Here is a 16186-nt window from a genome sequence, read left to right on the forward strand (position 1 = left end):
CTGTTTCTCTTTGTCTCTCTCTCTCTCTCTCTTTGTTTCTCTGTCTCTGTCTCTCCCTGTCTCTCTGTCTCTTCTTTCTTTTTCTTTTTTTTTCTTTTTTGGCAGGGCAATGAGGGTTAAGTGACTTGCCCAGGGTCACACAGCTAGTAAGTATCAAATGTCTGAGGCCAGATTTGAACTCAGGTCCTCCTGAATCCAGGGCTGGTGCTTTATCTACTGCGCCACTTAGCTGCTTCTGTCTGTCTGTCTGTCTGTCTGTCTGTCTCTCTCCTACCCTGAAGAAATAACAAATTCTCCATGCACCTACACAGAAACTAGCTCACCTACAGTAATTTCTAGAGAGAGGCAGCATCCTTTAAGGGTCTGCACACAGAACATGCTCAATACATGTTGGTTGAACTGAATTGCTCCATTAATAACCTGATAGTCTAGGGGCCAAGAAACCAAGTTTGATTTCCAGTTTTTGCTGTGTGTGTGTGTGTGTGTGTGTGTGTGTGTGTGTGTGTGTGTGTATAAGAAAAGATTTCTTCTCTCTGTAGCTCTGGGTTAAGCTGCTTGTGTACCTACAATTCCACCTCTATATCCTGGGCCCCTGTTCATGTGGCTCCCCATTTGTGGCTGTCCTAGTCACCAGTAGCAGGAGTTGAGTCAGCCAGATTCTAGTTAGAGAGTGTATGATGGAAAGAACACTGGCCGTAAGAGTCCAAAGACCTGAATTCTATCCTCATCATGGCTTCTCATTAGCTGTGTGACCTTGGGAGAGTCACTGGATTTTGTTGGGACTTGGTTTCCTCTTTTGGAAACTGGGAATTGTTCAGCTGGACTTGACTTGCTTTGCTTAAAAAGTTACTGTGAGAGGGGCAGCTAGGTGGTGCAGTGGATAAAGCACTGGCCCTGGATTCAGGAGGACCTGAGTTCAAATCCAGCCTCAGACACTTGACGCTTACTAGCCGTGTGATCCTGGGCAAGTCACTTAACCCTCATTGCCCTGCCCCCCCCCCAAAGTCACTGTGCGATACCAAGCACAGTAATGTGTGAGATCCTGTACTTCTGTTATCATAAAATGCCATATAAATGCAAGGTGAAAATCACTAGCATTTATAAAGCATATTAGAGTTTGCAAAACACTTCACAAATATTATCTCACTTGATCCTCATAACAATTCTGGGAGGTAGGTGCTATTATCATGCCCATTTTTACAGTTGAGGAAATAGAGGAAGTGAGAGTTTAAGTGACTGGCCCAGGGACACACAGTTAGGAAGTGTCTGAGGCAGGATTTGAATTCAGGTCTTTCTGAGTCCAAGTCTGGGGCTTTATCCAGTGTGCCACCTAGTTGTCTCATTATTAACAGACTCATCTATGAGATCGTGCTTCAGCATGTACTAACTGCTCTGAGAACCCTAAATGAAAGGCTCCCGAGTACACTCAAGCTCTGGGGTTGCTTTCCATCCTTATTTGTCTTTTTTTTTTCTCCTACTTACAGGGGAAGACCCCTTCTGGGTCCCGATCCTTTGAAGTACCTCTTGGGGGTGTGACTATTCCTGTGGCCAAGAGGACCCATCTCTGAGATGAAGGCCATGCCTTGGAACTGGACTTGTGTGCTCTCCCATCTCCTGCTACTGGGGATGGGTTCTGCAGCCCTCCTCTCCCGACAGCCCCCATCCTCAGCTCAGAAGCGGTCTTTTCTCACATTCACTGCTGAGCCCCCAGAGGGCTTCAACCACCTGGTGGTGGATGAGAGGACAGGGCACATCTACCTGGGGGCTGTCAACCGTATCTATAAATTGTCCAGTGACTTGAAGGTCCTGGTGACCCACCAGACAGGGCCCGATGAGGATAACCCCAAGTGCTACCCGCCCCGAATTGTCCAGACCTGCAACGAGCCCCTCACGACCACCAATAACGTCAACAAAATGCTCCTCATTGACTACAAGGAGAACCGGCTGATTGCTTGTGGGAGTTTGTACCAGGGTATCTGTAAGCTTCTCAGGCTGGAGGACCTCTTCAAGCTGGGAGAGCCATTTCACAAGAAAGAGCATTACCTGTCTGGGGTCAACGAGAGTGGCTCCGTCTTTGGCGTCATTGTCTCCTATAACAACCTGGATGACAAGCTGTTCATCGCCACTGCAGTGGACGGGAAGCCAGAGTACTTTCCCACTATCTCCAGTCGCAAATTGACCAAGAATTCTGAAGCGGATGGCATGTTCGCTTACGTCTTCCATGATGAATTTGTGGCTTCTATGATTAAGATTCCTTCTGACACCTTCACCATCATCCCTGATTTTGACATCTATTACGTCTATGGTTTCAGCAGCGGTAACTTTGTTTATTTCCTGACCCTTCAGCCAGAAATGATGTCCCCACCAGGCTCTGCCACCAAGGAGCAAGTTTATACCTCCAAGTTGGTGCGGTTGTGTAAGGAGGACACGGCCTTCAACTCCTATGTGGAGGTGCCCATAGGCTGTGAGCGCAACGGGGTGGAGTATCGCCTGCTGCAAGCCGCCTACCTTTCCAAGGCAGGGGCCTTCCTCGCCCGGACCTTGGGAGTTCGATCAGACGATGACATTCTCTTCACTGTGTTCTCCAAGGGTCAGAAGCGGAAAATGAAGTCACTGGATGAGTCAGCCCTGTGCATCTTTGTCCTGAAGCAGATCAATGATCGCATCAAAGAGAGGCTACAGTCCTGCTACAGAGGGGAGGGCACTCTGGACCTCGCCTGGCTCAAAGTGAAGGATATCCCCTGTAGCAGTGCGGTGAGTCAGGGCCAGCCTTCAGAAAAGCTGACTAGAGAGCAGTGGGTGGTATTACCAATGATTTTTCTAGTGGCTTTCAAATCTTCCTCTCCCCTTCCCTTCCCTGAAAAGTGTTTGGAAAGTCACTTGGAATAAGGACGACTTAGGGCTAAATCCTGCTTTAGATACTCACCAGCTATATGAGCCCAGACAACTTACTTAAACTCTCCTGGCCTCAGTTTCCTCATCTGCAAAATTAAGGGGTTGTGGGGCAGCTAGGTGGCACAGTGGATAGAGCACCGGCCCTGGAGTCAGGAGGACCCAAGTTCAAATCCAGCCTCAGACACGTAACACTTACTAGCTGTGTGACCCTGGGCAAGTCACTTAACCCCAATTGCCTCACCAAAAAAAAAAAAAAAAAAGGGGGTTGTGTTCCATGTGGCCCAGAGGTACTTTCTAGATCTAAATCTAAGAATCATTTTTTGGGAGTTTAGAATGAAGCGATCAATGGGCCAATGAGCATATTAAATTTGAGATGTGGAATTCTGGGATACTTATCTTTGTCCTTTCTTTTTCTCTTCTGCTTTACTGATTCGATTCCAGTTTCAGGGAAGTCAATCTGTGAGAGAGTTTCTCAGATATGAGGAGACTGTCTTCAGTTGTAACTAAATGTTTTGGTATCTGGGGAAAACAGCAAAAAAACATGACCTCAAATCAGCCCTGTAACTTAGAATGTTTAAAAATATTTAGAATTATACAGGAACAAATTAAGACAAATTCAGTTGTATGGCAGGTAGTGGATATCTCAGGACACTGGCCTGCTTTGGTTGAGATCTTAGGCACTTGGTCATGATGGGTTTGACCCAGAAATCACGGGACACCTTGAAGCTACTATGCGGAAGGCTGTTTTTATGGGAAGGAGCTACATGGGGCAGGACCAAAGAAATGCTCTCCTGGGATGTGGGCATAGGGTAGAGGAAGGTGAATCTGGTAGCCCCCTAATTTAACTCATTCTTCATAAGTAGGTTTTGTGCTCAGTTTTTTCTATTTTACTGAAGTGAAAATGCTGTTAAAATGTAAATATAATAGAATGTAATATTGCATAATATATATTTTTAAAAAGAGTTACTTAACATTTTTGACCTCTTAAATTTTGATGCCTTGAGGGAGAGTGCCATTTACCTTGCCCTAATAATGACTCTGCATGATTTGCTCCCAGGTGAATGCAGTAAACTCCAGGTGCTCGGTATAGTACATTGTCATAAATATGCTTAATTTAATACTCAAAGGATCTATGATTTCATAGGTGTGATACTCACTTGATTTATACAGATTGTAAACCCCTCCATAGCTTTAATCGAAGGTTTCATGAGTTGCTGGGGCTAAAATGACTCATCATTGGAAATGGCAGTGAGCCTCTCACCTAATTATTGAGGCTGGCCCTCTGACAGCCCACTCCCTCCACCTTCCTCACATACACAGTTTTGCCAAACTCTTACTCAAAGCCTTTTCAAACTTGGTAGGACCTATCAGAGCTTGATATCCCTCTGGTCTTGTTCTCTTGCCCTATAGACTCCAGGAACCCAAGGTCACTTATCCATCATGATAAAACAGCAGAGTGGTACTCCAATAGCATCTATATTATCTGGAATATCTACATACCTAGATAGCTATAAACACTTTCACTTTTCTCTTGACATTATTATTAAGGTACCATTGAGAGAAATAGAGATGAAGGCAGGAAAAGCCCAAAGAGAGAGACTAGTTAGAAAAGAAGGAAAGCAAAGCTTAGATGGTGATGATAGTTCAGATTGTAGTCATTCAACAAGCATTTGTTAAACGCCTATTGTACACTCTACTTAAACACTCCATTTCTTCAGGAGGTCTTTCCCTATCCCCAACCTAGCCACTTGAGTCTTTCCTCTCTAAGGTTCCCTTCTGTTAAGATTCCCTGCTTATACGTACATTGTATGTACCTGTTTGTTCACCCTCTGTCTCCCCCATTAGAATCTATGCTCCTTGAAGACAGATATCTTTTTTCAGATGTTTTTGCTTTTGCACCTTGTACATTGTAAGCACGTAATAAATGCTTTCTGATTGATTGAGTGATTAGGCATCTGACAACAGAAAACCTGCCCTAAAAGAGATTAAGTTCTAAAATGGGAAACAACATGTATGTGTGAAAGTGCATCTAAAATTAATACAGGGTCATTTGGGAGGCGGGGTGGAGTTAGCAGCTGGGAGGATTAGGAAATGCCTCGGGAGAAAGGTGGTGTTTGAGCTGAACTTTGAAAGAAACTAAGAATTTTAAGAGAGAGGTGAAGAAAGAAGGCATTCCAGGCATAGGAGGACAACATGTATATGCAAAGGGGGAGATGTGATATGTGTGAGGAATATCAAGAAGAAATAGTTTGGCTGGACTGAAAAGATCATGAAAGGGAGTAATTTATTTTAAAAGGCTATCATGGGGCAGCTAGGTGGCCTTGGATTCAGGAGGACCTGAGTTCAAATCCAGCCTAAGACACTTGACACTAGCTGTGTAACCCTGGGCAAGTCACTTAACCCTCATTGCCCCACAAAAAAAAAAAAAAAAGGCTATCATGGTAGGGTGGAACCAGGCTGTGTAGGGCTTTTAATCTCAGGGATTTTCTTAGATGACCAATTGACCAGGGTCCTGGACTCTTGGTTTGCATTCTCAGCTCTAGTCACTGACTGTGTATTCATGAAAAAATAGGTTTATAGAATGTGTATACATATCTGCTCATGCACTCTCAATCTCTCTGTGCGTAGCTGTCTAGGAATTGAAACATTTGTGTTTTGCAGTTTCTTTGGTAACACCAGATCCTTGTGAGATCTTCAGGCAGTAGAAGAGCCAAAGGGTTTTTGGAGACTGCTTTCCATCAGAAACTTGACAAGAAAGGCCTTTTAAAGTAATGATTATAGGAGCAACGGCTATTGCATGATTCACACAGGGGAACCCTTGGTATGCTGGGTGGGGTGGGGGAATTGGGGGGTAGGGTGTAGCTCTGTCTTTTCTGTCATATATAAACTCAGATTCATTGAAGGTGTCTGGGTGGCAGAGTGGATAGAGTGTTGGGCCTAGAGTCAGGAAGCCCCAAGTTCAAATCTGGCCTCAGACACTAGCTGTATACTTTGGGCACAATTGACTTACCCTCTGTTTGCCTCAGTTTCCTCAACTATAAAATGGGAATAGTAATAGCAACTATCTCACAGCGTTGTTGTGAGGATTAGATGAGGTATATTTATAAAGAGCTTAACACAATGCCTGGCACATAGTAGGTAGTACATAAATTTTTTCTTTTTTCCTTTCCTCTCTCACCCACCCACCCACCCACCTTCCTTCCTTCCCTTTTTCTTTTCCCCTTTCCTTCCCTTCAGTGTGCTGGTAACTTTGATAGAATAATCAGGAAAACAGGACTGACTGATGCCAGGACTGGACTTAATGGAGCCAGATAAGAAGCTTTTGATTTTTCTTTTGGCCTTAATTATCCCTTTCAAGTTCGAGGCAAATTCAGGGCTGAGGCAAGAAGGAGACCAGTGGAAACCCCACACAGGGCTGGAGCTGTCTCTTCAGCTGGGCTTTCTCAAAAGCCCGAGCCAGGCTTCGATGCATGGTATCAGTTTCCTTTGATTTAACTGATACCCGGTTTACTTTCATTAGATGCTCTGGCTGTAATTTACCTGTGCTCAGTTCAGACCACACAGGTGCCGCATTAGCTCAAAAGGGTCGGACAGCTGAGTGGTGTTGAGGAATGCAGACATTCTTCAGGAAACTCAGTTTTATGGGACCTAGTCTAGGATCTGCTTGTTAAAAAATTTCCCTCCTCTTTCCTACTTCAAGTCGGGGGGAATAGACCTCTTAGAATCCTGCAATTCCTCTGGGGCTAAGGAGTGAAAGGAGGGTCACAGAGATGATCTCTGTCCTGGAATTGCGACCTTCCGGAGAAAGCAGGAGGAAGGAAGATGAAAGGCTAGGGCACTTACCTTTATCATTTCAGTGAGACAAGGGTCACCTCCAGCATTTAATGCTATGGTTTTGTCTAGAGGTGCTTAAAAAGAGGGTGAAATCAGCTGCCTTTTTTTTTTTTTGGCTCTTCCTTCTTTGAGTTAGCTCGATATTTCATGCCATGATGCACTTGCAAGAAATAATTTTGCTTGACCACACGCTGCTCTTTCCCTGCTCTAAATTCATCTCCCCCTGAAACCAGGAGGGTGGGCAATCTGCTTGTTAACCCTGGTTGGCACTGGGAAGGTGGCTGTGAGCTCTGGGGGATGGATCGATTAGCTGCACTGAGTGCACCCTGCTACTACCTCTGGTTCCCCTGAGCTGGAAGACAGGGCTGGTCTACAATGCCCATGGGGTCCTCCCCCATACAAAGACCTGAAGTTCAAGCCAAAAGGGGAGGAAGTGGAGTGTGCCATTCCGGGGGACCCCAGAGGACACTAATGGTCTTTTTAAAAATCCTAGATGAATTGTGGTAGGCTAGCTCTGTTCCCATCAGAGATAAGGACCAGCTAGCCAGCCAGGAGAGACCATCTCCTGGGACTAGGTGGTGTATTTCTGCTATTACAAAAATGGATGTTGCAAAGACAAATCCCAGGATGGATATAGGCTCTAGTGCCCGGACAAGCACGTGAGGTGAACAATGGGTATGAGGGAAAGAGGAAGCTATTTGACTTCATCATCCCAAACATCTCACTCACTAAGGGGAGGTACCCCCAGAAAAAGCAGGTCAGTGTCTGTGAATTCTCTCTGAGGGGGCCAGTAGAAGGAGAGAGGCAGTACTACATAGCTGGAGTGAGTCACCAAAACGATTTGAATTGGGACAGAACTGGAGCCCAGGGGAGAGTGAAGTGTGTGCGAGTGCATGTGCGTGCATGCGTGTGCGTGTGTGTGTGTGTGTGTGTGTGTGTGTTTTTTGTAGGTCTTTGGGAATCAGGTGTGAGGAGTGGAGAAGGTTCCTAATGTCCTGCCCCATGCATTCCTTTTCTATTGCCCTGCCCCACCCCCTCATCTACCAAATGAGGAGAGGTATCCCAGAACAAACAGGTTTTTGCCCGTATGTTGTTCTGATTCCCTCAAGGAGAGGGGCGGGAAGGTGCAGTATTATAGCACTGGAGTTTGTCTTGGGAACCAGGGGACCTGAGGAAAAAACAAATAAACCTAAACACAGCATCCCTAGCTGATTTCACTAATGATAATTCAGGATGCTTAATGATATAATTATTTAGTTTCTATTCCTGAGAGGGGCTCTGGTTGTGCCTCTGAGGTCCTCTTAAGGTCTAAGTCTGTGATTCTCGAGGTCTTAAGATTATTTCCCGCCTCCCTTCCCCCACCCAGCCCCTAATTGGGCCTGTCTGCTCTTTCCTCTGTTCACCTGAAGGTGCCACTCAGGTTAGTGACAGTGCTGCTCTAAGTGGTCTGCAGAGCACATTTAGATCATACCTGGGACCCCCTAGATGGGGGGGGTGGTGGTAACCTTCTGATATCTGAGAGTCCCAAAGTCCCTAGCTCCTGGAAGGAGCAGAGCCCTGAGCAGGCCAGAATGGCATGTCTTGGCATGTGCAACTTTTACTCTCACTTAGCTACCCTGCTTCCCCACCAGGGCTGGGGGCAGGGGGTGGTAGTGGCCTGGTTCTTCTGCATTAGAAAAGTAGTGAGGAGACTAAGACCTCTTGGGGACCCCTTTTTCCAAGTCTGCTTTCTGGAGCCACATTACAGACCACCTGTCACACTATTTCTTGAATCATCTCAGTCCTCTTATTCGATTTAATTTAATGAGCTTTAAGCACCTACTATGTGCCTGACTTCATTATTGCTCAAAATCCTGTATGAGGAAATTCTCTCCACCAATGCAGGCCTGCATCTTCTCTGGGCTGTAAGATCCTGCTGTGCTCAGAGAGTTGCCTTCAGTACTTAGAAGTGACTTAAGCCAGGGCCACACAGTCAGTATGTGTCAAAGGTTGGCTTAAATACTGGTCTTCCTGGCTTTGAAGTCAACTCTCTATCCACTTTACCAGAAACTGGGGGTACAGAGACAAAAATGCAGCAGACCCCATCCTCCAAAAGCTTACGTTCTGTTGGCAGGGGTGTGGGGGGGTGTGGGATAGAAAAGTGGAGGAGGGAGAGGGAAGGGAATAAGCATCTATATATAGCACCGACTGTGTGCTAAACACTTTACAAATATTATTACATTTCATCCTCACAAGAACTCTGGGAGGCGGGAGTTATTATAAACTCTATTTTACAGTTGAGGAAACTGAGGTTAAGTGACTTGCCCAGGGTATACAGCTTGAACATGTCTGAGGCTGGATTTGAACTCAGGGCTTCCTGGCTCCCAACCCTGAATACTTTAGCTATTACATGTCCCAGTACTACCTAGCTACCACCACTTTTGCATTTATATCCCCCAAACCCAGAACACTATCTGGTATATGGTAAAAGATTAACAAAGATTTAGTGATTCTTGGTGTCTTATTTACCCCCTCCCCCATATCCACTCTATCTTTCCTACCCCCCTCCATAGCCTGTCCCAGCACCAGGTACATGAAAATCCAGAATGAGAAAAAGGTCATTTAAGGCCAAAGACTCTTATTTTACCTCATCTCTTTAAGGGATCCTTTCTCTTCTTTCCTCCTGAAAGTAGAATCCTAACTAGAGATAGCCCTTTCCTTTTTGTTGTTGTTGTTACTGAGTTCAGTAAGATTAATATAAATAACTAGCATTTATATGGCACTTTAAGATTTGTAAGATGCTCTTGCTTATGTTATCTCATTCTATCTTCAAAACAGTCCTGTGATAGGTGCTATTATTATCATCACCATTTTACAGATGAGTAAACTGAGTCAAGCAGAAATTAGGTGACTTGCTTGGGGGTGACACAGTTAAGAAAGTATCTGAGACCTCTCTGAGGCCTTCATTTTTCCACAGTCCCCTGGGGTACCACAGACTTGGACCCATCCTGGCCCTAGCACCAAGAACTCCTGATGAGAATCATGATGGAAAATGACAGGGGTGACGTGGCTGCCCGGGACAGGTGGTCTCTGCCATGGTATGATCTTTCTGACCACCAAGAGCACTGATCCTCCCAGTACCTGTTCCAATTAGCAGCTGGTATTTCTCTTGCCCTTTGGCTAGCTAACCCCTGCCTCCCGCTCCCCTAATCCCTTGGATTCAGGGTTGCTATCTGCCTCAGGGCAAACGACTTTCCCTTTCAACCTTTCTCTGAACTTTAATCCGTGCCCAGCTCAGCCTTCCCCCTCCATGATCCCTAGGCTCCTCTTCCCCAACCCCCACCTCCACTGTGCCCCTTGCAAATTCCACTGTATCCTTAACAAACTCCCTTTTGTCCAAGAGCTGAGGGTCTCAAAACATTTTCCATTTTCTGGTTCTCATAGAAACCTGACACCCTCTAGAAGATGCTTTATTCTTGACAGATAGTGGGGACAGTGCTGGACATGGATTCAGAATATCTGGGCTTGTGATATTTGGGACCCTGGGCAAGTCATTTCAGCTCCCAAGCCTCAATTTCTCTGACTGTGAAATGAGACTAATAGTACTTTCAATTTGACTCTGCAGGCATTTATTAAGCTCCTACTACATGAAATGCACTGAGAGGTCCTGGGAATACAAATACAAAAGCATAACAAAACTGTCCCTACCATCAGTGAGATTGCATTCTGTTGTTGTCTTCAGTCATTTTTTTCAGTCTTCGTGTGACCCCAATTAGGGTTTTCTTGGCAAAAATGCTGCAGTTGATTTGGCATTTCCTTCTCTGGCTCATTTTACAGATGGGGAAACTAAGATAAACAGGGTTAAGTACCCACTGTGTACTAGGCTCTCCATTGTCAAGATGATGGAATGTGACAGATGAGATTTGGCACATACTCAGGAGCCCACCTGAGTGGATTACTGGCTGATTTGACTGGATTAGTAGATGACTAGATTCTAAACACATCTGGCTGGTACTTGAGAGTACTTAAGAAAGCATGGTTCTCAGAATCTAAAAAAACTTTGAACTTCCGACCCAATCAACCAATCAGCTTGAAGAACCTCCCCATTCTGGGAGGGGACAGGAAGGAGGAAAGGGGAGCCTGCACGAAGAGTGCTGTCTTTTTGGTTCCTGACTTGGTGGTGACGGCAGAGAACGACGGAGAGTAGCTGAGGAAAGATAGGATTTCGAGGTTGTAGGAATTCTGTTCTCAGTCTTTCTCTTTCTATATTTCAATAAACCCTTAAAAATCTAAACTCATTTTATCAGTGATTTTAGTCAGTTTCCCCCAAAACTGGGGGGACAGATTAGAACCCACATTTAGAATTTTAAATTACACAGAGTACAGATTAGAACTCAGGTCCTCCTGACTCCAAGTCTGGTACTCTATCCACTTTGCCTCCTAGCTGCCTGTATAATATGCACATAGATAAATTAAAAAGGGAGTGAAGACTAGCAACAGGGGCATGCACATACATACACAAGGCTAGAGCAAAGCTATATGTGTGCTTCATTATTTTTATCTCATGGGGACTTATATAGACACATTCCTATATATATATGCATACTACTCATCACCGCTGAAGTTTTCTCCTTTCATTGTCTCACTCTCTTTCCCTCTGTATCTCTCTCTGCCTCTCAATCTGTGTCTTTCTCTTGTACATACATACACACACAGACACACGCACACACGCACATACACACTCGCACACACACATGTGTGCGTATGCCACAGTCAAGTGATAGAGAGTGCTGGACCAGGAGTCAGGAAGACCAGAGTTTGCATTTGGTTTCAAATGCTCCATGATCAAGTCACTTAACAGCACTTTCTGCCTCAGTTTTTCTCATCTGTAAAATGGGGATAATAATACCACCTACCACAAAAGGTAAGCAGAGTTTTGAAGGTAATGAGGGATTCTAAGAGGTAGAAATGAAGCAGGAGAACATTCCAGGCATGAGGACAGCCATTGCAAAGGCATGAAGATAGGAAACAGTGTCATGTGTGAGAAAGACCTGAGTTCAAATCCAGCCTCAGATCCTGGGACAAGTCACTTCACTTCTGATTGCTTCAGTTTCTTCATCTACAGAATGGGATAACGGTACTACCTACCTCCTAGGATTAGTAGATGAGATAATATTTGTAAAGTGCTTTTCAAACATTAAAGAGCCATTTAAATGTCATGGTGATGATGATGACAATAATGATGAACAGCCAAGACACTACATTGGCTGGACCATAAAGTGTGAGAAGTGAAATAACATATAATAAAGGTTGGAAAGGGAAGGTTGGGGGTGGGTTTTAAAAGCTAAAGAAAAGATCTCAGATTTGGTCTTAGAGGCAATAGGGAATCATTGGAGTCTATCAAGTAGGGATTGATCTGGTCAGACCTGGACTTCAGGAAGTTATATGGTGGATGAACTGGAGACCAGTTAAGAGGCTACAGTAACAGTCCTGGTGAGAGCTGATGAGGTGAGCTGATTGGTGAAAGTTGATTACGAAGTGAACTACACATGGTAGATGGTTGAGTATAGATGATCCAAGAGATATAGCAGAAGTAGAGTGATAATTGGTAACCACTTGGTGAGGGAAAAGTGAGGGGTGAAAGCTAACTCTAAAGTCTCGAATCTGGAGAACTGGAAGGATCATAGCACCCTCAGAAATAGGGAAAATTGGATCAGGAAGCAGAATTATTCCTCAAGGAGGAAAATCAATAAATCATTATTACCATAATGTTACATTCATGTTAGTACTTCACAGTTTTCAATGCACTGTCACATAAACTGTTTCAATTAATTCTCAACTCTGTGAGATAAGTGGAGGATTATTAATATTAGTAAATTCACTATAAGTTGGCACATATAACACACCCTGATTTGTAACTCCCAACCTCCAACCATGTCTGCTTCTAAAAGATCTTCATCGTGCTTAATTTAGACCCACATATTAGGTCCTAGACTTTGGGAAATCATTGGATTTGGAGTCAGAGACTGTGGTTTTAAGTGTCTTACTACTTATGGGACCTTAGGCAAATAATTCCCACCCACCCCCCCAACCCCCACTTTGGGCCTCAATTTTCTGATTTACAAAATTAGAGGAGTTAGCCTCTCACCTCTAAGTCTATGGGCCTATGATCCTTTTGTTTTCTCCCTTTGCATAATGCACATGTTATGGATGTTAAATTATGGTATTTTGAATGGGAGGCTATTTCCCCCAATCAAATCAGAAACTCTCTGCTTTTAACTTAGGCCAGCACTTAAGGTAAGGTAGAATGTAATGACAGAATAGTAGTATAACAAGCATGTTTTTTTTCTCATTACTGTCATTATTGGGGGGATAAAAGGGAAGTACCAAGAAATCCCTTCTCTATTCTCTAGTTTAAAAAATAATCTCCCCTCTAGCAAATTTGGTCCAATGTGCTACCTATGTAGATGAGGCAGGATTGGAAAAAAAAAGTTCACATCTTTCCATGATTCCTGAGTCATTATCATGTCTCTGTCAGTGTTCCAAGACATAATGGGATGTGTTCAGCTGATTTATCCAGTAAGCTAGCGACATTACCCCGCCACACACAAACCCAAGGAGCAAGAGAGGAAGACACATGGCGGCAAGAGTGGGGCTAATAAAATTTATTCCCACTAACGAGGGAATGACCTATGCCATAACTCAACCTGAGGAGCTGGGCCACTGCCTCCAAGCTCTGGCTAGAAAACACAAACTTAATCATTGTGGCGTTCCCCAGCTTCAATTACAGTCCTGGTAGTGACTGAGGTTTTATGCTATGAACTCTGGGAGAGAGAGTTGGAACTGTGGGATTAATGGGCTGTGTGGGATTTATCTTCCCTTGACAGAGGAACAGTACTAATGGAGGCACCAATAAAGAGAGGCAGATGTTGGGGACTTTTGGGGCAGCATTTTTCTTTCATGAAGCTGAGAATATTTCCCTCTTTTCTTTCCCCATTAAAAAAAAAAAGTCTGTATTTGGTTAATTGAAGGGAAAAGCAAACTAAAAATCCTATTTGATCAATGTGGACAACAACAATATTTGAATTCTGTTCCTTTTGCTGACCTAGTCCTGAAGAATGTTTAAAAAAATCAGACCCTTCACAGGACACTGTCACACAGCTATTGGCTTGTCTGGGCCAGTTAGCTCAGCAGGTTAGAGTGTGGTGCTAATGAGGCCAAGGTTATAGGTTCAACTACCACAGGAGCCAATTAGTTTTGCCCTGTTTTCTCAGCCAAGGACAGATTGTACCCCTATTCCAGCCAGTCATTTCATGAATATAGGCTGTTTCTCACAACAGGTATTGCATGAAAGAGTGTGGCTGGCTCAGTGCAACCCATCCCCAATATCTGATTCTTTTTCATTCAACATGCATTTATTGAACCCCTACTCTGGGTAAGACACCATGCAAGGTACAAAGACATGTTACTTGCTTTCAAAAAGTTTGTGGTCTTGTAGAAGAGATAATATGAGCACATAAATAACCATTGTATAAGACAGGAAATAAGAGGTGTCCTAAGAGAGAGACAGACATAGCTCATGTCCTACTTAGGGTGGGTCAATAGCATTGATTTCATGAGTGAAGAACAGGATGTTATTATTACTGAAAGACCATTTTGGGAGGCACACAGTGGACTCCCAGATGGTTATGAAGCCTAAGTCAAAAGCAGTATATATATATATATATGTGTGTGTGTGTGTGTGTGTGTGTGTATGTATATGTATATATACACATTGATATATTCATATATACTATATATGTATATGTATATCCATATTCATGTCCGTGTCTATATGTCTGTCTGTCTTTCCTAATTGAGTAGAACGTTTGGTGGGTTCCAAGTAGCTGGGTAAGCTGTATTTACCTGTCCATGTGGTGGAGTGGAAAGAGTGCTGGTTCTAGAGTCAGGAAGACCCCTCTTCTTGAGTTCAAATCCAGCCTCAGACACTTTCTTAGCTGCATGACCCTGGGTAAGTTGCTTAACCTTGTTTGTCTCAGTTTCCTCATCTGTAAAAATGAACTAGAGAAGGAAATGTCAAACCACTCTAGAATCTCTGTCAAGAAAACCCCAAATAGGGTAATGAAGAATCAGACATGATTGAACAATATCAAGTTGGCAAATGGCAAATGTCAGGTCCATAATGTTTTTAAAAAAGCAATGGCTGTCATTTTAAATGTCATTTCCCAGTCACGGTTGGGGAAGAAAAGGGGAGAGAATATTGAGGCCTTTGGATAGCTTGGATTAGTTACTCAATTAACAAGCATGTATTAAATGCCTACTGTGTGCCAGGTACTGTACCAGGTAAGGGGTATGCAAATTGAGAAGCTGATTTCTTCCTTCAGGTAACTTAAACTCTACTAGGTTGTAATTTTGAGTTGGATATAATTTAGTGTAGTGTGTGTGTGTGTGTGTGTGTGTGTGTGTGTGTATAATCCCCAGGATACTTTTGGCTAAGCTGTTTCAATAACCTATTTGTCTAAGGAGGTTCCCGTGGCTGTGGCTGTGGCTGGCTGGCTCTCTTTCTGTACACATTCATTTCCTCCACAATCTCATTGAGAAAGACACAATAAAGAATCGTCCCGAGATAATGCATTAGTAACTAAGTGGATGGGCTCTTTATTCACACTTCCATTTCTTCTGGATGTCGCACACACAGCCAGAAGAGCTGGGTCATCTCTCACCTGGCATATGACTCTTATGGGTGAGTCAGAGATGGGTCAGCTCTGCAGCTTCGACAAGGAAGGGAGGTCAATGTAAGGAAAACCCATCACGTTCAGAATAATGTGGCCAAGGGAGTTTTTCTTCTTCTTCCATATTTAGGGTTTTGTATATCTGTCATAGGAATGCATTTTCTAATGTACTTGGATTATCTTTTATACCCCCTGAGGGAAATGATCATTTTGATAAGCTGGAAACCTAAACTCATTAGAGTTTTGCAAAGAGCAATACTAATAATTACATAAATATTATTAGTGATTATGATAATGACAGGATAGGGACTGAACCTGTGATTTCATTGATCTAAAGAAACTCCTTCTGCCAGTGCAAAGAGCAGCTAGGTGGCACCATAGTGCATAGAGGTCCTGGCCTGGAGTCAAGAAGACTCCTCTTCCTGAGTTCAAATCTGGCCTCAGACATGTACTAGCTGTGTGACCCTGGGCAAGTCACTTAACCTTGTTTGCTTTAGTTTCCTCATCTGTAAAATGAGCTGGAGAAGAAAATGACAAACCACTCCAACATCTTTGCCAAGAAAACCCCAAACAGGGTCATGAAGAGTTGGACATGCCTGAAAAATGACTGAACTACAAGCTTCACTACAACTTAAAGTCTTAGCCCCTAGAGCTGGAGTAACTTTCCCAGAATCACATAGCCAACAGTTGTCAGAGGGAGAACTTGAACCCAGATCATCCTGACTCTGAGGCTCCACTATACCATG

General features: G+C 43.9%; 1 protein-coding gene across 2 annotated transcripts in view; it reads left to right on the plus strand.

Moving 5' to 3' along the window:
* The window catches only part of PLXNA4 (plexin A4), a 699236-nt gene that overhangs the window by 117707 nt on the left and 565343 nt on the right, over positions 1-16186 (plus strand). For both annotated transcript variants that reach the window (XM_043965884.1, XM_043965883.1), the window contains exon 2: positions 1485-2754. In XM_043965884.1, coding sequence (XP_043821819.1) covers positions 1570-2754 — 1185 coding nt within the window. In that variant the 5' untranslated portion in view covers positions 1485-1569. The remainder of the gene's footprint in view (positions 1-1484; positions 2755-16186) is intronic.

Source organism: Dromiciops gliroides, chromosome 5 (assembly GCF_019393635.1).
Source record: "Dromiciops gliroides isolate mDroGli1 chromosome 5, mDroGli1.pri, whole genome shotgun sequence".
Taxonomy (NCBI): Eukaryota; Metazoa; Chordata; class Mammalia; order Microbiotheria; family Microbiotheriidae; genus Dromiciops; species Dromiciops gliroides.